Raw genomic sequence first — 23,913 nt, 5'->3', positions numbered from 1 at the left:
ATCATGCCACTGCACTCCAGCCTGTGCAACAGAGCGAGACTCTGTCTCAAAAAAAAAAAAAAAAATCTATAATTGGATTTAGAGCCCACCAGATAATCCATGATAATCTCATCCCAAGATCCTTAACCTAATTACATCTGCGAAGACCCTTTTCCCAAAGAAGGTCACATTCATAAGTTCCAGGAGTTAGAACATGGATATAACTTTTCAGAGGTCATCATTCAACACACTACAAATATCTCCTTCATAGCTTGATGGTGTGGTTGAAATGAGATCATGAATAGAGGATGCCTGGTAGAGTGTGCTCAACAAGTGTGTAGATACATTAAATTGATGCAAAAGTAATTGCAACTTTTGCTCTTACTTTTAATGGCAAAAACTGCAATTACTTTTGCACCAGCCTGATGGCTTTTTTTCCCTTCTCCTCTGCCTCTATGTCCTTACCCTGTCCCACCCCCTGTCTGTGGAAGCTGACCTCTTGAGCTGGCTGCTTATAGCTGGCCCATGGCCACTTAATGGTCACATTAACAACTTAGATTTGGCCATGACATCACAAAGCCCTCCTAACATATGTAGACCCATCTGACATATGTCAACACCTTGTGAAGTAGGCATGGCAGGTACTTCACTCATCCCCAGTTTACAAATGAGTACATGGAGGCTCAGAGAGGTTACATCACTTGCTAGGCCCACTCAGCTAGTAACTGGCTATCAAATGAAGCTATGAAATTTCCCTAAGTTCCAATATGTAGGCAGAAGATGACCCTGATGAGGATGTCCAGTCATCTGGGGGTAACAAGAATGCAAGGGAGATAACTGTCCAAGAAATGTCATTTCTGCCAAAGATCAAGCCTAGCTCTGCCTTTGCTGCCAACCAGAATGTAAGTGCAGGCAATATGTCTGCCATTCCCCAGGGCTTGTCTCAGGGTTCCTGCCCACCTCACCTTTCCATTGATGTCTGAAAGAATGTCGTAAAGTTCTTGTTTCTGATTCTCTTCATAGTCAAATGTGAAAGTGGGAAATAATCTCAAAATCATAATTGCCTGGCTCCAAGACATTTCTGTAGGAGGAAGGAATATTAGGAGGGAGTGAGATCTGCCTGGGTTGAAGGTTGGACCCTTACTCACAGACTGGGTGACACTAGGCTCATACTTAGCCCACTCTGTGCCCCAACTTGGCCACTTGGGGATAAAGTAGGTTGGATAAAGTGATGGCTCAGTGTTTCCACCACACCCATTCTAAGAATCCCAGACTTGCCAGGCACGCTGGCTCATGCCTGTAATCCCAGCACTTTGGGAGGTTGAGGCAGGCGGATCACGAGCTCAGGAGATCGAGACCATCCTGGCTAACATGGTGAAACCCTGTCTCCGCTAAAAATACAAAAAATTAGCCAGGCATGGTGGCGGGTGCCTGTAGTCCCAGCTACTCGGGAGGCTGAGGCAGGAGAATGGCATGAACCCAGGAGGCGGAGCTTGCAGTGAGCCAAGATCGTGCCACTGCACTCCAGCCTGGGTGACAAAGCAAGACTCTGTCTCAAAAAAAAAAAAGAATCCCAGACTCCAGCATCTTCATACCATCAAGATTGTCTAAAATGATAGAGATAGCATAAAGCCAAATCATTGGGATCCATGTCTTTTTATCTCTTCTGCTTCCAAATCCTTGGTCTAGTTGCTTGTTATGGCAAAAAGAATGTTATTTTTCCTACTCAGTTTTTCCTACATAGCTGTGTTACTCTAAGCAAGTATCTGACCTCTTTGAGTCTCAGTTTTCTCATCTATACAATGGAAATAATAACAATACTTATATTACTGGGCTGCCAAATAGCTAGATCTCTGTGTGTATGTGTGTCTGTATGTGTGTGTGTGTTCATGAATATACGTTTGGTGGGGTGGGGATAGGGTGGGATCTTCGTATCCAAGTTGACCTGAGCCTGGCTCTCCCACTTCTTGGATACAAAACCTTTGCTGGTCACCTCCTCTCCTTCAGCCTGTCTCCCTCTCCCTCACCCTCTTGTGGGTTGGGATAATAATGTTAGGCTGATTCAGTGACACAAAGGAAGAAGGAGCTTAGAGTTATACAAATCACTGCATCATCTCATTAAATCAAGTCAGAAGTGAGCTCTGGAGGCTGGGGATTGGGGGACATGTGCAAGGCCCTAGAGCACTCCATAATCCTGTCAGATAGGTTGTGATTTCCCTAGAGAATGGGTTCTTGGTCCATTCATTCTTTTTTTTCTCTTTTGAGATGGAGTCTAGCTCTGTCGCCCAGGCTGGAGTGCAGTGGCGCGATCTCAACTCACTGCCACCTCCGCCTCCTGGGTTCAAGTGATTGTCCTGCCTCAGCCTCCTGAGTAGCTGGGACTGCAGGTGACTGCCACCACACCCGGCTAATTTTTGTACTTCTAGTAGAGACGGGGTTTCACTATGTTGGCTAGGCTGGTCTCGAACTCCTGACCTCAGGCGATCTGCCTGTCTCAGCTTCCCAAAGTGCTGGGATTACAGATGTGAGTCACAAAGCCTGGCCTCATTCATTCTTTTATTCATTCAACAAACATTCACTGAGCCTTTCCATGCATTAGGGCTCTATGTACTCTTAGGACACAAAGTCAAACAAGATCCAATCCCTGTGTGGAGAAGCCCACACTGGAAGGAGCCCTTCCAGTGAAGTAGACAGGCAGGTCAAAAGATTGCTGGAGTCCAACATACACCACTATGGGAGTCTGAGCGGAGAGCAAGGCATGGAAGACAGAGGAGGCTGGCTCTGGGTGAAAAATTTGGGAACGCTTTGGAGAAGGAGCAGCACTGTATCTGGGCTTCGAGTGGGAAGAAGTTCACTAGGCAGTGAAGAGAGGAAAAGAACATTCCCAGCAGAGAGGAGGGCAGGTCTAAGAGCACGGGGGGCCCAGAGGGCTGTGGGGAGTTCACTGAGGGGACGGGGAGAAATTTGGTATAAACACATGATGATGGCCAGGCACAGTGGCTCATACCTGTAATCCCAGCACTTTGGGAGGCTGAGGCAGGTGGATCGATTGAGGTCAGGAGTTCAAGACCAGCCTGGCCAACATGGTGAAATCCCATCTCTACTAAAAATACAAAAATTAGCTGGGCGTGGTGGCAGGCACCTGTAATCCCAGCTACTCAGGAGGCTGAGGCAGGAGAATCACTCGAACCTGGAAGGTGGAGGCTGTAGTGAGCAGAGATCGCGCCATTGCATTCAAGCCTGGGTGATAGAGCAAGTCTCTGTCTCAAAAGGAAAAAAAAAAATAGCAAGGAAGACGCCAAAGTGACTAGGTGGAGCAGTGGCAGGAGTAGAGACACTTTTACCCAACACAAGGACATCAGGAAATGACTAGGAAGAGATGAGGCTGCCCACTGGGATTGTAGAGCACAAGAAAAATATCAGAGATGGAAAACGTCCCCATAAGAAGTGGAAAACAGGCCGGGCACGGTGCATCACGCCTGTATCCCAGCACTTTGGGAGGCTGAAGCGGGTGGATCACCTGAGGTCGGGAGTTCGAGACTAGCCTGGCCAACATGGAGAAATCCCATCTCTACTAAAAATACAAAATTGGCCAGGTGCAGTGACGCATGTCTGTAATCCCAGCTACTTGGGAGGCTGAGGCAGGAGAATGGCTTGAACCCGGGAGGCGGAGGATGCGGTGAGCCGAGATCGTGTCATTGCACTCCAGCCTGGGCAACAAGAGTGAAAATCTGCCTCAAAAAAAAAAAAAAAAGGAGTTGAAAACAGAGCTGTGATCCACTTCTCGGTGAGTGGTATAACCGCAGGTATACTGGATAAAACCAGAAAGTATGCTTGGCTCAAATTACTACAGCTTAGGAGCATCCAGCATTGAGGGGAACTAAATCGCCACAAGATTTATGAGTGTACAGGGGAGGGAGGAGGGTTCAGGTTGGGGGACACTGTTCTCACCATAAGCAGCAGTGAAGGAAACCAAGTCTTTGGAACCAGTCATATTCCTCCGAGGCTGTACAAACTCAGCCTTGATATGACCTTTTCTGGGGTCTCAGGAAGAAAGAAAAAAAAAAAAAAACAAACACGTGCCTTCATGGTAAAGAGGTATCAGACCAATTAATAAGGCAGATGTGAAAGCTTCTGAAATGCCCCCGAGCACGAAGTCAGGTGCTCAGTTCACCTGCTCTACAGACAAGAAAAATATTTTTTCGGTTCCTATTTAGATAAAGCTGGACATAAATCATTCTTTGAAAAGGTGTCTTGGGTGCCTTTCATGGTGGGGGCTCAAGCCCTTTCCAAACATTGCCTCATTATTCCTGGCAGACACGAAGAGAAAAAGCCTTGACAGACATCACTTTTGGTGTCACTGAACAGATGTCACTAAGTAACTGGCCTCCAACTTTAAGACACACGCAAGTTCCTGCTGGATGTGGCACAAGATCCTCCCTGCTCACTGGCTGTTAGCTACCCTGCCCTGTGGCCTGAAGGAGGGAAGGGGTGTGTGTGTGTGTGTGTGTGTGTGTGTGTGTGTATACACATACATGTAAGCACTTTTAGTCTTAATTACACTATGAACAGAAAATGGGGCAACAGCCACTAATGTTATTAGCTGGGTGGCTGGGATATATATTACTGGGAAATCTATATTCTCTTCTGAAACTGCCAGATTTTTGCAAGCATTTTCCCCATCTCAGGGTGGGTAGGCTGCTGTTGTCCTCGGTAAATGCTTTTTGTTTATTTCCAGCCCTTCCAACATGTTGGCAAATTATTGCAGTATGAACTTCTAATCCGAAAAGGAGGGTAAGGAAGGGACACTGAGAAGAGGAGAAAGTTATAACAAACTCAAGCGACTGACACCCCAGTTTTACTTGTCCCTTTGGACTTGTTTAGGAGTTGGGTCCAGTTTAGTGTTTCAAAGGAGGGAAAAGATAGAAAAGTACGAGGTGCCTTAGAAATGGAAATCTTCTGATGTGGCCTCTTCTTTTCTTTTTAATAAAGAAGGTAAAAGAAAAAAAAGAAAAGAGAGAAGACAGGGAGAAGACAGAGAGACAGTGACAGCCAGAGAAACAGAAAGAGAAAAAGCTGGGGGTGGGAGCGGCAAGAGGGAGAAGAAGAAAGACAGGAAAAGAAAAGAAAAGAAGGAAGGAAAAGAAAAAGAGGAAAGAAAGAAGAAAAGAGAAAGAAGAGAGAGAAAGGAAAGAAAGAGAAAGAGAGAAAGCAAGGAAGAGAGGAGAGGGCGAGTGCCCCGAGGGAGTCGGGCAAAAGCGAAATCCCGGCTTCCTACCCGGGAGAGCCGGGGAGCCGAGTTTTCCGCAGCGGCCGCGGGCTCGGAGCTTTTAAGGGTTTCTAATCCTGGAAGGCTGTCTGACATCACCCCGTTTCTTGTCGGCTGATGTTTCGTACAAGCCTCTCATTTCCTCAGTGTTTTCAGAGCCACCAATTACTGCAACAGTCTCGTGTTTATGTTTGCGCGCGCTCTCCTGCGTCGCTGGCCCTCCGCCTGGGAGGCAGCGCTTCCCTCCGACGCGCGGAGCCCAGAGAGGGTGGGTCGGGGGAGCGGGGAGGGGGAAATCTGGATCAGGCATTGAAGAAAAAGGGAGGGGTCCCCCTTAATTTTTTTTCATTGACTTCAGCACCATGTGATCAGGAAGTCTGGCCTCCCTCCATTTCCCCTCCCGACTAAAGGGAAACATTGTGTAGCAGCCGCCTGGGCCACCGGTGGGATGGCCTTCGCTGCCTGACGTAGGGAGATAAAAATAACCGGCATATTTAAGGCAGGATCAGGAATCCCGGCGCTCACACGCGGCCTGGTCAGTTCCCGAGGCCGCCCGGCAGCGCAGCCTGCGGGGAGGCCCCGCGCTCGACTGTGCGCGCCCGACCGCAGGCCGTGCTAGCGCCTACGACGGGACCCCGACCCTGACCCCGACCCTGACCCCGACCTTGACCTCGGGACCCGGGCCGACTGAGGCCTGGCTGAGCCTCCCAGATTCCGCAGGGAGGCCGAGCAAGACCGGCCCGAGGCAGTCTGGCTCAGAATCGCTGGGCTGGGCCTGGGTTCTGTGTCCTGCCTCCCTGGAGACGAGAAGGAAGGATGCCGTGGCAAAGGGAAGGTGGTGCGAAGTTTAATGCCGAGGGGGGGTGTTACAGAGCCTCTGTCTCAAGAGAAGGCGCACAAGGTGCCACCAAAAAAGCTACTTGTTTCTAGCCAGGCCCCCGACTCAGACCCACCACTGTGTGCACAAACTCAAATCAAATCTGCCTTCTCTATCCCCACTTTCCCTTCCAACTGCACATTGCAAAGATTTGCAAACATGTGGCAGGGCTGGAAATAAACAAGAAGCATTTAGCAGGCAAAAGGCACTGATGTGTTTCCACATTCATGCTCTCCTTGAAACCTCAACCCACACTACACAAGAAGTTCTGTTATCCTTATCTTACACAAAGGGAAACTGAGGCTCGGGGAGATGGAGCCACACATGGGTAATGCTTTCCCTACCACCTCAGTGACCTCTCGAAACTGCACGGCATTGGCAGTGCTTTATCATTCTGGAAACCACCTCCCCTCTCTTCTTCCTCCTCTCTAAATAAAATTATTATCAAGCAAAAACAATGATGGTGAGCTTTCACTGACCTATGAAATCTCAGCTTTGCCCTAGCCCTGGGGCACAAAGAAGTTTTCACATCCAATTAATAATGGGAAATCTCCCTGCCTTCTGATGTCTAAAGTAACAAGATGTTTCAAAATTTCTGGCAGCTTTTCACCTAAAAACCAGATGTGCTGACGAAAAATGAACAGACATCCACCCTTAATCCAGAGATAGCAAATACCTATTTATCCGGGTAGAAGAGGCAAAGAACTTTCATTTTGGGAGATTTGGGAATTTAACCACCTATGGGGATGGAGACCCTGGGGTCTGTCAAGATTTTTCTGAATCTAAGCACCCAGCACAATGCCTAAGACTGAAAATACTCAACCCATAATTGTTGGATTGAGTGAATGTGGGGGGTTTGTGGAAAGTGACAAGCAGCACTTAAAAACACATTGGGATGAGGTATGCTGGTCATATCTTTAGTGATCATATAAGCATGATCTCATTTAGTCCTTATAACTACCCTAGTCTGCAGGTATCATTATCATCCCTGCCTTGTATGTAGGGAAACTGTAATGCAGAGAAAAATTGCCCAAGGTAACACAGCTGGGGGCTGGAATTTGAACTCAAGCAATCTGACTGCAGTAGCCAAGTTCTTCACCACTAGACTAAATCCAAAGAGTTGCGCCATGAGATGTCAGAGAAAGGGACCTGTTATTTACTAAGCACCTCTTTTGACTCAAGTTCCATGCTTACTACTGGAGAGGCGGGTCAGACACCACAGGCTCCAGGCTCTCAAAGAGGTGACTCCGGAAGCAAGACTGGACTTCAGACTCCTTGAAAGCAGCCCTAGTTCTCATTCACTTTTATCTTGCCAAACATCAACTATCACAAATGTCTGTTGAATTGTTCCCCCCTGAGAGAAACCTTATTTGACCACCACCAACAGCAGCATATTTAGATCTCCTTCCTGTTTCCACATTAGATATGGCACATGCCTGCCTTAAAGCACTTGTCACCCAGCATCTGAGCTTTTTACTTACCTGCCTGCTCTCCCACTGGTCTAGGAGCACCTTGAAGGCAAAAATGGTGTCTAGATCAGTATAGACTCCAGAGCATGGCGACCACTCACTAAATGTTTGCTAAATGATGAATGAATGCATATGAGACCTTCACTAGCCTCCCGTACAATGTAGGCCTCCTATCAGCACAAAGCCCAATTTTCTCTATCTCAGCGCCCTGTTCTTTTGCCTCATAGAATTTGTCACAGTTTGTAATTTAATCTGTTTTTCTTCTCCCCCCATGAACCCATGAATGCAGGAACTGCCTCGCTTATGCCTGCCACCATAGCATTCCCAACATGTATTAAAGTGCCTCACACATTGCTGGCACTCAGTAAATACTTGTACAATGAATGAGTGAATGAATGAATGAATGAATCAACAATAACCATTCCAAAGCCAGTCATAACTGAGCGAAGCCACTTGAAATAATGCCATTACCCAGATTGTATTCATAAAGTGAGGGCCTTTTGTTTGGTGACCACGTCAAATCTAAGTCTCATCCATATTGATGATAAAAAAGACTTAAAAGGGGCGTTATTGAATGAGGCCCTTTTTCTCACACAATGTGGGCTGCAGTGATCACTATAGTTAGAGCTGCACACAGACTCCCTTTATGCCCCTCTGTTTTCATTAGCTCAGGGAACTTGCCAAAGAGTGATCCTTTTGCACTGAAATTTTCCATGCTGGGTCTTGGCAAAAGGTGAATTTTGGGGAAAAGTTTGAATAAAATCCCTTCAGCCATTTTTTAGTTTGATGAAGATGAAAAAACTACATTTTTTTCTTGCTTTTAATTGAAGACATTTTTAGGACACAGGAAACTCAAATTGAATTGAACTTTGAAAACTTGAAAGTCATATCTAATCCCGTCTGAGGAAACTGTGGAGCTCATAATAATAATTTTTAAAACTAAAAAGGAATTGAAAAATCTCTTTGCAGCCTTAGCAATCTTGATGTGCTTTCTCCAACTTGAGCTAAGTAAGTCTTTCTGTGATTCTAGCAAATCACAGAAGCTCAGAGCTGTTTAGAAGTGATTTTAAAACTTGAATTTCAGCTCCTATGCCATGACAAATCATATTTTTTCCCTCTTGCCTTTGTCTCAAGAAATTTCTTCACAATGTACCAGGAATATGTGATTTAAACCATAGCCTCAGAAAATAACAAAGCTGAGGTTCCTAGAATGAAAGGACCACTTCTTCAGAGCCAAATATACAACTTTCTTTCCAAAACTTTCTTAGATAAATGCTAACCAAAACATTTTATCTTGCATTGGATTTGGATTTTCTCAATACTCATTGTCAGTACCAGATTCTTGCTCCCTTTTTTTTGTGGGGGGGGCGGTGTGGGGGGATGGGGTCCCATTCTGTCGCCCAGGGCTGGAGTACAGTGGTGCGATCTCGGCTCACTGCAACCTCTGCCTCCCGGGTTCCAGCAATTCTTCTGCCTCAGCCTCCTGAGTAGCTGGGACTACAGGCGTGTGCCACCCTGCCCAGCTAATTTTTGTATTTTTAGTAGAGACAGGGTTTCACCACATTGGCCAGGCTGGTCTTGAACTCCTGACTTTGCGATCCGCCCACCTTGGCCTCCCAAAGTGCTGGGATTACAGGCGTGAGCCACTGCGCCCTGCCAGATTCTTGCTTTCTTATTCACTGGAAACCACCTCACGCTTGTCATATAGTTCTTGCCACAGAATTACTTGCAAAAACCAGTGCTAGGCTGGAAAGTCAGAAACACTTGGATTTGATTCCCTGTGCTGATGTTTACCAGGCAAAGACCTTAACCCCTCTAAGACTCAGTTTGTTCACCTGTAAAACAGGGATAATAATACTGACTCAACGATTGTTGCAATGGTTAATTTAGGCTAAGTGCTACCCCTGCAACCCACCAGACCCCCACATAGTGCCTGGTACAAAGTGAGTGCTCAATAAATGGCAGTGTCCTTCTAACCCTCCTCTGTCAACTCTTTATTCACACTTATCCTATCTTTACATTAGCTAGCTGGCACGTCATGTCTTCAGCTTCTCAGTTCCTCCTGGTGTCTAGCCAGTCTGAGGCACATAGTAGACACAGTCAGAACAGAATCAAGTGAGTGTTGCTGTGCATTTCCACTTAGGCTGTATATTTTCCGAGATAGCAGCAAATGTCTTATCTTTAACTCCTCACTGTCTCTCTCTCTCCTGCTAGAATGATCCTTTCCACCTTTGTAAATCCAGGATGCAGCTAGGTAAACGAGTGCGTGGGTGAATGAACCGGCAAATGCCTCCCATTTCCTCACATGATCTGAAGCCTGAACGTTAGCTTTAATTTTCAAGCAAGTTTCATTTTAACTCAGGCATTGTCTGAGAGCCAGGATTTCTTTGGAATGCTCATTTACCTTGATGGTTGTGTATTCAAAACCCACCACAGCTCAATGATCTTATTTACATGCAGTTCTATTTAGCAGTGAACAAGCAGGGGACCTTCCATCACAGTCCAGTCCTTTGTTGGGACAAAAACTGCCCCATTCGAATTTCCACTGTGCTGACATACCACTGCTCCAAAAGAGGAAAGTCCTAAGGAATCAAAACGAAAAAGAGAGGGAGGGAAGGATCCAGCTCAAGCCAGCACACCTCTACCTCCCCTGAATAATGTATATCTGATTTGTTTGTTTTCCTTCTGCAAGGTTGGCTGGCCTTGCCTCCTCTTTAGTAGATACATTTAAAAAAAAAAAATCAGAGCTGGTTGAGTTCCAACTATGTGCCATTTCTTTTCACACATCTTATATCATTTCATTCTCATCTCATTCATTTTATAGATGAAAAACAGGCTCAGAGAGGTTAGGAAGTTTCTCTTCAGTCACACATCTAGAAGATGCCACTGCATGCTGAGAGCACTTTCAAATTCTTTTTCTCCAATCTTCCCCAACAACTCACAGCCGCCCGACATACGGGCTTGCGCACATACACACCATATTCACACTTCACTGACTATGTTTTACAGAAAGATTCAACACTGGAAGAAGCTTACTTATTGAAACAGAGTGTATCATTCTGGGAAAGATAAATTCACAAATTCACACAGGATTAACCCTGGGAGGAAAAGGGACATACAATCAGGAAAGAACGCAGGGAAAGTTTAAGCTGTATTTGGTAACGTTTTATCTGTTAGGCTGGATGGCATTTACATGAGTGCTTGTATGTTGGACTTTGTAAGTGTTCATTTATTGTAAATCTGTCATAATACACTTTCAGATTCAGCAGCATTGCCCGGTGCTCACTCCCAGTTCTTGCCATCCACACATACATCCTCAGACATACACACTGACAAACACAGAGCCATACTCCGCACACCGACAAGTACACACAAGCACCGACACACACTCACCCATACACATTCACACATTTATCTTCACGTGTTGAGTCGCAAGAACCCCCACACTGGCTCATGTTGACAAGCACACACTCACACACATACAAACACACTGCCTGCCAGCCTAGCCTCTGACCACCCCTCTTCTCCAGTCAAGGACAACAGGGTCAGATGCAGAGACCCTGAAACCTGGGAGGTTGAGATGACACCAGCTGAGTGCTGGGCCCACCTGAAACTGCACAGAGTGGGAAGGCACAAGGCCTGCTTCAGGGAGCTGGCACAAGCAGGTGCCACTGATGGCCAGTCACATGGGACCAGTGTGTATCCCCCAGGCCCAGGCAGATGTTCTCTCTCACCACAGGCTCCTCTAGGAAGGGACAGAGTTAAGGAGCAGAGGGAAGACTCTGGTGCTTCACAGTTCGGGGTGGGAAGCAGTAACTTGTGTGGGAAACAAACTGCTCAGAAACCATAGCAACACCCATTTGGCGGCTCTGGATTGGACCCTGACCAGACATTTATTAAGCAGCCGCATAAGCTGCGGTCTCCAGAAGAACAATACCAAACTGATCAAATGTTAATAGCTTCAATCTGTTCCTCCTCACACAGCTCCTACCCATCCCCCTCTCTCAACAGACTTTGCCTTTCTGCTTCTTAGCCTCAGCAGAAGACTGCCTCTGCTGCTACCCTAGAGCCTAAGTTCAAGTCCAGGACCACGAGGCACGTGCAGGTGACTTACAGTGCAGAGATGGAAGGCAGGTCTCACCAGGGGGCCCTTGGGGGCTAAATGGGGCCATTCTTAGGTTAGACTAACCGAGCTGAATAGTGTCCAAGATCATGTGATTGGATAGTTCTTAACCTCACTGCTTTTAAGAATTAGCTGGTAAGCTTTAAAAAAAAAAAAAAAAGAAAGAAAGAAAAAGTCAATGTAATCTGAGTCTCTAGGGAACAGGCTCTGATCATTTGTATTTTTTACATTTCCTCAGTCAATTCTAATACGCAGCCAGGATTGGGAACCACCGCATAATTTCAACTCCTTGTAGAAGTGGGGGTGGGGAAGCCCAAAGAGGGACAGGGACTTGCCCAAGGTCACAGAGCTGGCGAGACACCATGCTGAGGGGGAACCCAGACATCCTAACCCTAGAGAAGTCGTGTTCATTTTCCTGGGCAACAGCGCTCCATGTGAGTCTTAAAAATGTATCCCTCTCCGGCCGGGCGCGGTGGCTTACGCCTGTAATCCCAACACTTTAGGAGGACGAGGCAGCTGGATCACCTGAGGTCAGGAGATCAAGACCATCCTGGCTAACATGGTGAAACCCCGTCTCTACTAAAAATACAAAAATTAGTTGGGCTTGGTGGCGCCTGCCTGTAATCCCAGCTTCTCGGGAGGCTGAGGCAGGAGAATCAGTTGAACCAGGGAGTTAGAGGTTGCAGTGAGCCGAGATCACGTCACTGCACTCCAGCCTGGTGACAGAGCAAGACTCTGTCTCAAAAAAAAAAAAAAAAATGTATCCCTCTCCTTAACTCACTATGGGTCCTGCTCTTTTCTGCCAGGACTTAGAGGTCGAGGAGGTGGTTGGGGGGGAAGGTGATAAAATGAATCCAAGGAGGATGCCAGAAAATGTGTTTTTGTGCTGGGTTTTGTTTTGTTTTGTTTTTGTTTTTGCTCTGTCGCCCAGGCTGGAGTGCAGTGGCACGGTCTTGGCTCACTGCAACCTCCACCTCCCAGGTTCAAGGGATTCTTGTGCCTCAGCCTCCCAAGTAGTTGCTACCAGGCCCAGCTAAATTTCTTGTATTTTTAGTAGAGACAGGGTTTCACTGTGTTGGCCAGGCTGGTCTCGAACTCTTGGCCTCAAGTGATCCTCCTCCCTTCAGCCTCCCAAAGTGCTGGGATTTACAGGCATGAGCTACTACACCCAGCCCAGAAAATGTAGTTTTAACAAAAATATTAGGGACCAGATATTCAAGACATCACGACAGTCACACTGACTGGTTTACATTTGCCATGGTTAAGACATAATTTATCATGGCTAACCATGGGACTCTCCAACCAGATACCCAGGCCCCCAGGCCCCAAACCTGGGAAATATCTTCACCTCTTCCAGCTTCATTAGTGCCTCTGTGAAGTCGGTCTCCACGCTGTGAAGAGTCTACCTCATAGGGATATGGCGACATCCTCAGAAGCATTGGTTGATTTCCCAATCCATACCACCATCCTCTCTCACCCAAAATGCCTAACCGGCCTCCCTCCACGGGCAGAGGTTCTGTCATCCATCCTCCACAGAGCTACCAAAACATTCTCTCTAGAACACACATCTGGCTATGCTGCCCCGTGGCCAAAGCCTCTGTTTTTAGGTGCACCAAGCAGCTTGCTCACTGCACACTGACCACATCCCACCCTCTAGGTGAAGGCCAGGGACACCAGCGGGAAATAAGATAAACACGGTCCCAGCTAGTGTTCAAGTTACATTCTCCATGAGGAGACCAACACTGACTAATCATGCAACTGCAACAGCTACAGAGCTGAAGGAGGGGTAATACTGAGAGATCGTGTAATGGGGGTCACATTACCTTCTCTGGCGAAGTCAAGAATGGATTTTTCTGGCCAGATGTGGTGGCTCACACCTGTAATCACAGCACTTTGGGAGGCCGAGGCAGGTGGATCACTTGAGGTGAGGAGTTTGAGACCAGCCTGGCCAACATGGAGAAACCCAATCTCTACTAAAAATACAAAAATTAGCCGGGCATGGTGGCACACACCTGTAATCCCAGCTACTCGGGAGGCTGCGGCAGGAGAATCGCTTGAACCCAGCAGGCGGAGGTTCCAGTGATCCGAGATTGCACCACTGCACTCCAGCCTGGGTGACAGAGCCAGACTCCATACCAAAAAAAATGGATTTTTCTGAGCAAAGGATGGGATGTTTAATCTGATATCTGAAGGATGAGGGAGTTAAGAAGAAGGGGAGGAAGAATGGTCTCAACAAGGGGAACAATGATATGCACAGATGCTCTGGGTGGTGTGGGAGCACAGTCCAGGACCCAAGAGCAAGAAGAGATTGGGGCATGATGAGGCAGGTCAGGGGTCAGATCACACAGAGCCTCTTAAGTCATGGAAGAGATTTAGGGTTTAGCCTTTGGATTTTAGTAGAGTGACTAACCATCCCAGTGTGCCCGGGCTGAGGTGTTTCCCAGGATGCAGAACTTATAGTACCAAGATATGGAGGGATGGTGGGGAGGGTGGAGAGTACCAGGACTGCGGGAGGGTAACGAACACAGTGGCTGAGTTTGGGAAGTTAGTGCAGTATTCAAGTGGAAATGTTAGCTAAGCTCCTATTTCCACTGGTCTGAAACTAGAGATCTTTGCAGAAAGAAATAGGTGTGGGAGCTATCAGCTCAGAGAAGGTAATTGAAGTATGGGAGTTGAATAGTCAACCAAGAGATAAAGTAAAAAGAAAGCTGGCAGATAAAATAAACTCCAGCCTTCATGAACCCCAGTGTATAAAGATCTGGTAGCTAAAGGTGAAAACAAGTAAAGGAGGCTGAGAAAGAGCAGCCAAGGCTCTCCAGGAGGAAAACCATGAGTCTGTGGGCTATCTATGCATGAGAAGAGGGAAAGTCCAGCAGGACAGAATGTTCCACCATCATCAATGCCACTAGAAAATCTAACCAAACAACTGGGAAATGCCAACGGACTATGGAATGTGGAGGTTATGATGACCTTGTGAAGCAGCAAAGGTAGAGGTGGATTGGAGGGCGAGGGAAATGGAGATGATGCACATAGCACAGAACATTTATTTGAAAAATTTGGCTGGGAGGGAAATTGATGAGTCAGGAGCTGGAGTGAGACGTGAGGTGGAGTGAGGGTTTGCTGTAGATGAGAGACCTGAGTGCGGGTAAACGTTGATGGGGAGTATCCAGCAGAAAAGGAGGGACCAAACAATGTAGGAGTCCCCACAACTCACCGCACACTGCCTCCTGCAAGCTCTGCACACCACGCCTCCAAACACTCCATGCATTCTTTGCCTGATACGCACCCTCCCTTTATCCGCGATAACTCTTACTGGAATCAAAGGACCACCCTGGGAAGCCTCCCTTCATCTATATTTGTACAGCCCAGCACACATACCTCTGCCACAGCACCCAAATTTGGCTGCTTTCCATGTGGTCTCTCCTGCTAAATGGTGAGCTCTTCAAAGGCACGAAACTCACTTCAATCTTAGCCCACGCATTGGCTGGCCCAGAGTACGTGCTCAGTAAACACTTGTAGAATGAATAAATGAATGAACAATGTTAGTAATCAACAATAAACCAGAAGATGCACATGACCAACCTTGAGGACTTCTGGGTTGGCAACAAGGGTGAGTTCTGTTCCCTAGAAGCAGGGCCCTCAAAGAAGCTAGTTCCTACAATCCCTGAAAGGGGGAAGGGGACTGGAAGGCAGGGTGTGGTGGACGCCTCACCGAGCTCACATTCTTCCCTTCCATTGTTCCTGGCGGCTGCACATGGAAAGTACAACACCCACTAAGGCCCATGTGTTTCCCTCCTGCCCTCCCTCAGCAGGGAGGGAACAGATGGGTGTAATTTATGCCCACACCCTCCTCTTGCAGCCTTGGCACTGGGGAGAGGGGATGCAGGGGCAGAGACCCACCCAGGTTCCACAAACTTCTCTCAGTACTGAGGCAAGAGAGCCACAGCAGGGGCTGGCCGGGCCAGGAGCAGGAGAGGACAGGCAGAGGGGAGGAGGGGGACAAAAAGAACAGAACTGCCATGTGGGAGTGTCCATGGCATTCCAGCCTTGTGCCAGGTGGGTGCATACATTATCTCAGCACATTTCTGCAAGGAGCAGGCTCTTGCACCTGCTTGAAACTCAGAGAGGTGAAGGAACTGCTCCAAGGTCACCCAGCTGGTGAGTGGCTGCAGTGTCAGGGTTCTAATCCAGGTGTCCCTGGTTCCAAAAACAGTGTCCTCCCCACTAGACCCCACTGTGGGAGAAAGTCACATCTTCAAGCCTCCCTGCACCCTCCCTCTCATGGGTCATCTAGGGCCATGACAGGCAAAAGGACCCTCAAGGTTCACATTCTTCTGCTGAAGGAAGCTGGACACTAACGCCAAGACTGTAGAAAACACATACAGATGAGCTGGAGAAGGCAAAGCTGGAGAGAAACACAAAGATGAGCATGGAAAGAGCCAGGGGCCAGGTCCTGTCGGGGCAGGCACTGCCTTGGAGGTGAACCCTCAGAAGGTGACTATCCTGTAGCCAATCCTCAAAGCTGGAAAATAGTCTAAGAGTGATATTCTGAGAAATGCTGAGCTCTGAGACACCAAAACATACCTTCCCTTCCTGGCCACCTCTTTCCTCTTCATTTAATGGCAATTGAGGCAACTGGTATAGAGTCCACGTTTAGGGAATCACATGAACCTGGGTTCAAACCTGTAGATCCTCTCTACATGCTAGCTGTGTGCCTGTGGGCAAGTCATGTGGCCCTTCTGAGCCTCAGTCTCTTTATCCGTAAAATAAGGTTGTGAAAAGGAGATGACTGTGCCAGATGTGGTGGCTCACACCTGTAATCCCAGCTCTTCAGGAGGCCGAGGGAGGCGGATCATCTGAGATCAGGAATATAACACCAGCCTGGGCAACACAGTAAAACCCTGTCTCTACGAAACATACAAAAATTTGCTGGGCATGGTGGCGGGCACCTGTAATCCCAGCTACTCAGGAGGCTGAGGCAGGAGAATCGCTTAAACCTGGGAGGTGGAGGTTGCAAGGCTGCAGTGAGCCGAGACTGCATACTGCGCTCCAGCATGGGCAACAAGAGTGAGACTCCTTCTCCAAAAAAAAAAAAAAAAAGAGATGGCTGAATTCAACACGCAATTGCTGCAATTGTGTCCATTGAGCCCATCCAGTGCTGTTTTGGTTTGGTTTCTTTTTGCTTTATCAAGTCAGCTACTTGCAAAAAATGAGACACTGCACTTAAAAATCCAGATTTCCAGCTTCTTTGGATAATCAGAGTGCCTGCAAGTTGGTTCTGCATTGACCCACAGCTACAATTTAGAGGGGATATACACACTTCATTTTTCCACTGCCCCATTACTCCCTCCCTGCCTCATCAATATCACCTGCCCACGGGATGTGGCTCTTGCTGCCCCTGGTATAAAAACCATTTTGACCTTAACCCTGAAACTCTGACCACCTTGAGTGCAGTGACCCCAACAAGTTCTGGTTCACCAATATCTCCCCAGAGCCCAGCACAAGGCTTGGGTCCTAGTAGATGCTCAGCCATTCGTTTGTTAACAAATATATATGTCGAGTCCCTACTCTGTGCGGGAGCCACGTAATATGCTGAAGATTTGAGCAACTAATAAGCCAGATATGTACATGATGCTCACAACAATACAATCCATGAGACAAGTTGTGTTATTATCTCCAATGTTTAGGTGAGCTGGGGAAACTGAGCCACAGAGAAGGTAAGAATCTTGCTCAAGACTCCAAGATAAAGGGGAGCAGAGGTAGAATTCAGTTTTTCTTCTCCAGCACCAATCAATGCTCTGAACTAGGGGTCTGCAACTACAGCCTATAGGCCATCTGTTTTTATAAATACAGTTTTATTTTCTTTTTTTGAGTCTCGCTCTGTCGCCCAGGCTGGAGTGCAGTGGCGCAATCTCGGCTCACTGCAAGCTCCGCCTCCCGGGTTCACGCTATTCTCCTGCCTCAGCCTCTCTGAGTAGCTGGGACTACAGGCGCCCACCACCACGCCCGGCTAATTTTTTGTATTTTTAGTAGAGACGGGGTTTCACCATGGTCTCAATCTCCTGACCTTGTGATCCACCCGCCTCGGCCTCCCAAAGTGCTGGGATTACAAGCGTGAGCCACCGCGCCCGGCTATAAATACAGTTTTATTTTCTTATTTTTGTTTATTTATTTTGAGACAGAGTTTCGCTCTTGTCCCCCAGGCTGGAGTGCAGTGGTGTGACGTCAGCTCACTGCAACTTTCATCCCCTGGATTCAAGTGATTCTCCTGCCTCAGCCTCCCGAGAAGCTGGGATTACAGGCGCCCACCACTACACCCTGCTACATTTGTATTTTTAGTCAAGATGGGGTTTCACCATGTTTGCCAAGCTGGTCTTGAACTCCTGACCTGAGGTGATCCACCCACCTTGGCCTCCCAAAGTGCTGGCATTACAGGCGTGAGCCACTGTGCCTGGCCTAAATAAAGTTTTATTGGTGCATGACCACAGCCATTTGTTTGCTTTGAGGCCGCTTTCACACAACAATGACAGAATTGAGTGGTTGCAACAGAGATCCTTTAGGCTCTCGAGGCCTCAAATAGATACTCTCTAGCCCTTTGCAGGAAAAGTCAGCTGACTCCTCTGAACCACGATTCTAAGCATCCTATCTTCATGAGGGGTTTTTGCACTCATAAGATTTCCACTGACGGGAGGGGGCAATTTTTTAAATACATAAAAGAGATACATGTGACCGGGCGTGGTGGTTCATGCCTGTAATCCCAGCACTTTGGGAGGCCAAGGTGGGCAGATCATGAGGTCAGGAGTTCAAGACCACCCTGATCAACATGGTGAAACCCTGTCTCTACTAAAAATACAAAAATTAGCTAGGCGTGGTGGTGCACACCAGTAGTCCCAGCTACTCAGGAGGCTGAGGCAGGAGAATCACTTGAACCTGGGAGGCGGAGGCTGTAGTGAGCCGAGATGACGCCATTGCACTCCAGCCTGGGTGACAGAGAGAGACTCTGTCTCAAAAAAAAAAAAAAAAGATACACGTTACAACGGAGAGGACCCTGGTAGCTACTCTACTGAGGGTCCTGGAAAGACCTTTGATAAAAGGTCATTAAGCCAAGATCTGGGTGACAAGGAGCCAGTCACATGGAGATAGGAGAAGAGATTTCCAGGCAGGGACCGCCTGGAGCACAGGCCCTAGGACTTGAGCAAGCATGGGGGTTCCAAGAACAAAAAGAAAGCCAGCATGCTCCCAACTCAGCAGGAGAGCAGGAGGGCGCGGTGCGGGTAGGAAAGGATTTGGCCATGAAGGGCTTTCTGAAAACGTAAACGGATGAACTGTGCAGGCCTGGAGGAGACCAAAGCCTCCTCTGGCATTCGCTGGCTTTCTGAATCCAGATCCTTCCTTCAAACTGGCAGGCCCTCCTCTCCCTGGCTATGAAAGGAGTTCCACTATGTGCCGCGCTTCTGGGACTGAGGCAATAAAAGACTGATGGAAAAGCCCCCTGGAACGACTCAGGGCAGCCCCGAGACTTGAAGGCTGCCCCGATGTGTGTGCTGAAGTGAGCCAGGAGATTCATCACCCCCAAGAGCTGGAGGCCCCTGTAACCCGGGAAGCCTGAGGCTCCCTTCCCAGCCAGGCTGACTCATGGCACAGCCTCCCACGTGCACCTTAGCCTGGGGGTGCCTTCCCTTCACACAGCCCTTGGCTACTGGGGAAGGTTTGCCAAAAAGAAAGGTGGCCAGGGGAAGGAGGCACTGAAGGGATAGGGTAAAAGTCCCATCAACTTCACTGCAAGGAATGATTGAGTTTGCTGGGAAAATAAAAGCAGAAAGCCTGGAAGCTGAAGTACGTGTGTGTGTGTGTGTGTGTGTGTGTGTGTGTGTGTTGACACTGGGAGGCAGCAGCCAAAAAGGAGTGCCTGGGTAATATATGACCAGGGCAAACCAGGTTTTCTAACTGTCATTTATCCAGCTCCCGGGTCTTTGCTGTGTGGGTGACGCTAAGCACCTGTTTGCACGACTGGCTTGTCAAATCTGTAAGGATTTGAAAAGGGGATAAGTGAATGATGGCACGGATGAAAGATTTGGGGTCCAACAGGCTTCCTGGCTCCACCCCTTACTAGCTGGATGACCTTTGAAAAATCATTTCCACTCTGAGTCTTGGTCTCTTCACCAGGCAAGTGGGACTACCACCTCCTATAAAAGGCTATTTTGTGGGTTAACTGGAATTATGACACCCTTAGCAAAGTGCAGGTAGCACTTCTTTCCCTTCCTGGATTCCCTGGACCCAGCTGGGTACCTGGCACAGTGAGACTGGGTAAGAACCTAGATAGCACAGGAGGGACTGGGTTTCTGAGGTCTCTGTGTGACTGATGCATGTAGAATGGTCTGGTTCTTCAGGACACATAGTCCTGAGTCCTGAGAACGACCAGGGTATCAAATGGTGCTGTGACTGAGCTTTATTAATTAGTGAATTCACTCAACAACAATGCATGGGGCATCTGCTCTGTGCTGGACCCTGCAGGAATGCAGGAAATACAGAGATGAAGAAGAAAAGAGGTGTTGGGATGCTACCAGATTGCCAAGTGGGAGAGGGATAAATGAAATGTTGTGGGCACATAAAGAAACATTGGTGGCATGAGCACACAACTGCATGACCATTTTCTTAAGTTATTTGGACACTAACATAGCTCACAAACAGATATAGCTGCCCTCCCTGCTCATAGGAAAACATCACCTCTATCAAAAAGCAATCACACAAATAACTCAGGTTTCATATTCCAGGTAAACGTGGATTCTGTTCTCAGCTCCTTCAATACCCAACTATGTGACCTGGGACAAGCCATTCACTCCTCTGAGTCTCAGGTGGCTTAAAACTAAACTGAGGATAATACCTACCTTCTCAGGCCCAGAGGTTTGACAGGTGGAACAGAGGAAAGAGAAGCTCCGGTTTGTGCTACTGACTCTAATTGCCCTCCAATATTGGTTCTCCCCTTCTCTCTCAGAAGAACCCCATGATATTTGCTGAGTACATGGCCACCCTGAATAAATTACAGCTTTCCTTGCTGCTGTGTTTGGCCAGTCAAGTAAGTTCTGACCAATGGGATAAACTTGGAAAAGTTGTATACAATTTTCAGGGAGTGTGCCTAAAATATGCTCTCACTTATCTCTGCCTTTCCTTCTTCTTGCTTTCTGGAATACAGATTTAATGGCTGGAGCCGCAACAGACACCTTGGACCATGAAGTGACCTTGAGAATAACACAGGAGGAACCTGGGGCTCCAACACTATGTCACATGCCAACCCTGGACTAGACTACCTCTGACTTATTACATGGAAAAAAAAATTGCTGATGTTACCCTTGCTAAGGGTTTAGGGAAGGGGTGATTATCGCCCATCCTCACAACTGAATTCAATTCTTTCTAACTAATTTTCATTAATATTAGCACAACACATTCAGGGGGCGAGCACAGTGTGGTGGGCACTACCCTATAGGCACTGCCTGCATTTCCTCCTGAGGGCCCATCTGCCTGACCATGCATTGCCTCCCAGACTTCCTACACTCTCCCCTGGTTTCCAGTGCTCCTCCAGTGACATCATGAGCCCTGTGGGATGCTCTCAGAGAGCTGAGCTCATTATAGCTAACAATGACTGCTGCCGAGGTCTGGTGGCTGCAAGGTGAGAAATACAGGAACACCTTTATAAATGTACAAAGATGAGAACGTTTCCAAAAGCAGGTCCCAAATTTGTATATGGTTCAAGTTCAGCTGTGTGATTCAGCACCAGCAGCCTCAAAAGCTATCCATGTATGTACTTGTCCAGTATGTACACACGGAATGCCTTCTCCAGCCAGGGCACTGTGCTAAGCCCCACAGGGTGGAAGGACAGAGAAGGCCCGGTCCCCAAGAAGCAGGGGCCAACATCTGAATGAGGAATTAACATGTTCACACAAAGCAGTTCACACAATGCAGTTTATTCACTCATTCAGCAAATATTTACTGAACACCTACTATGTGCCAGGAAAAAGGGCTAAGCTTATAGGAAACGGAGGAAATAGGTGAGGAAAAAAATTATAAATTTAATCCAGGGCTGCCAACTGAACAAGAAAACAGCCTCTCAGTCCCAAAGAGGCCAAGCATCCCCCAAAACTCCCACACTTTGAAGTCCAAATTTTCCTAATAATGAAAAGGGTCACAGAGCTTAACAAATGGACTTGACTTGCTTACTTGTTAATCCCAAGAAAGCAGAGGTCACTAGCAATGGGAAAATACCAGCAGTTTCCTTTGTTGGAGGCGAAGGTTGGAATCTAGAATGTAAGGCCCTCCACTTCTTAAGTGTTAGTCAATGAGCTGAGTTTTACAGTGGTATCGTGATGGCCATCAGACACACCTGCGATGGAATCCTGGCTCAGCCACCACCCAGACAACGCAGCTGTGTGACCTGGGGGGATTTAATATTTCTGTAAAAGGGAAAGAATATGCCACCATCCACATTTGGTACTAGGAGGAAAAACTGCTCTCTATCTATGGGGAATAAAGGAGAAGGAGCAGGAAAGGTCGAGGGGGGAAAAGAGCTTAGAGAGGCCCCCCCACCCAGCCTGTATCCGGTGAGTCTGCCATCCTCCTGGTCTACGAGGGCCTTGTCTATTCATCTTTCTTTCTTTTTTTTTTTTAAGTTGTAATAAAATATACATAATATGCAAGTGCTTTCCCCTTTCAGGGCCTCAGTCTCCCCATTTAAAAAGCAAACGGGTTGGCTAGGTGAAATCTGCTGCTATGCCTCTATTCAGGAGAAGCCAGCTGTAACATTCAACTAGAGGATTTCCTGGACTTCTCTCGAGTGTGACTTAGCAGCCTAGTTTTGTATTTGCAGGGCATTTAACAATCAATCATCTCAGAACAATATCCAAGTAAGCATTTTATCAGGGAAGTTAAAGGAGAGGCGGACAGAGCACACGGAACACCACCAGGACAGACCGGGGCTGGAGCGCAGCCGGCCAGCACGTTCAGAGCCCTGAATTCCAGCCTTGCCTGCCCTGGAGCAGCCAATCACACGGGCCTGGCTGCATCCAGAAGTCTCATTAAGTCTGTTTTATGGCTGTTTTTTTGACAAGTGAGGCCTTTAAAACAGGTTTCCTCATTGTACAGAGGGTGAAGTTCAGTCCAAACATTGTCTGCAGAAGAAACTGGGTGGACCCAAAAGCCAGGGGGACCCTAATAAACTCTACTCCCACTCTGGGGCCAAGGAACGGGATGCTTCTTCAGACACCCTGTAAGTGGCTCTGCTAAGAATAATAATACAAAATAAAGAATAGAAGCCCCAATCTCCCAACACCTCCTAGCTGTCTATACTTTCTATATCTTTAACCTCGCAAATCTAGTATAATATTATTGTCCTGGTTTTCTGAAAGAAAAACTGTATTTCTCTTCAAATCCCTACAGCTAGACAGGACTAAACCAGTATTCAAATTCTAGTTCATCTGATGTCAAAACAGTTCTGTCTATTCCACCAGCTGCCTGCCACAGATGGTGATCGCTTGGAGTGGATTCCTTAACAGCCCAGCTTTTTAGGAAGAGTCTTTGAGAGTCTAAATTACCACATTTCTCCCTGGTCCCCCAGAGGAAGACCAGTCTCATCTTGGAATTGTGTGTGGTTTGGGAGGCTGAGTTGGAGTCAGATTCTCCATCCAGGAGGACAGAGCAGCTGCAGGCCCTGCTGGAAGGGAACTCATGTCGTAGCAATATGCACCAGATTTGAAAGCCTTGCTGGTGAAGTTTCTCAGGGCCAGGTCTGGTGAGATGGGCCTCCTTGGCCATCCCGGAACCCTAGGAGAGTCACAACCACCCACTTGTTAAGAGAAGATCAAGGGGGAAAGTCAGACCCTGAGGGCAGAAGGGAGACCAGGCCAATCAAGGAAAATCTACCTCCCACAGCCTCCTGGAGAGAGATTTCTCAAGCTCTCCTGACTGAGTCAATGTCTTTTAGGAGGCAAAAGTCAAGCTTCTTGGCTCAGGACACAAAAGCCCCTTTTAGGACTGGCCTGTCCTCGCTGGGACAGGCATCTCCCAACTACTCCTCCCCACCTGCCCAGAGCCAGTGCTTGGCCACAGGGAAAGGTGAGGATCGTCTACCTGCTCAGGCTCGCCTGTGGCCATACTGTATGTGTTCTTTCCAGGCCAGTCCCTCCAGGCCAGTCCAACTGTCACC

General features: G+C 47.7%; 1 protein-coding gene across 1 annotated transcript in view; it reads right to left on the bottom strand.

Moving 5' to 3' along the window:
• Positions 1-19,667: 19,667 nt before the first annotated feature.
• LOC131384489 (uncharacterized) overlaps positions 19,668-23,913 on the bottom strand; it is a 68,345-nt gene continuing 64,099 nt past the window's right edge. Inside the window, exons 3-7 of the mRNA XM_058445920.1 lie at positions 23,303-23,531; positions 22,096-22,146; positions 21,521-21,629; positions 21,268-21,377; positions 19,668-19,741 (exon numbers count right to left, since the gene is read on the bottom strand). Coding sequence (XP_058301903.1) covers positions 19,668-19,741; positions 21,268-21,377; positions 21,521-21,629; positions 22,096-22,146; positions 23,303-23,531 — 573 coding nt within the window. The remainder of the gene's footprint in view (positions 19,742-21,267; positions 21,378-21,520; positions 21,630-22,095; positions 22,147-23,302; positions 23,532-23,913) is intronic.

This window comes from Hylobates moloch, unplaced genomic scaffold, assembly GCF_009828535.3.
Source record: "Hylobates moloch isolate HMO894 unplaced genomic scaffold, HMol_V3 SCAFFOLD_10, whole genome shotgun sequence".
Lineage (NCBI taxonomy): Eukaryota > Metazoa > Chordata > Mammalia > Primates > Hylobatidae > Hylobates > Hylobates moloch.
This window is presented reverse-complemented; position numbering and strand designations above follow the sequence as displayed.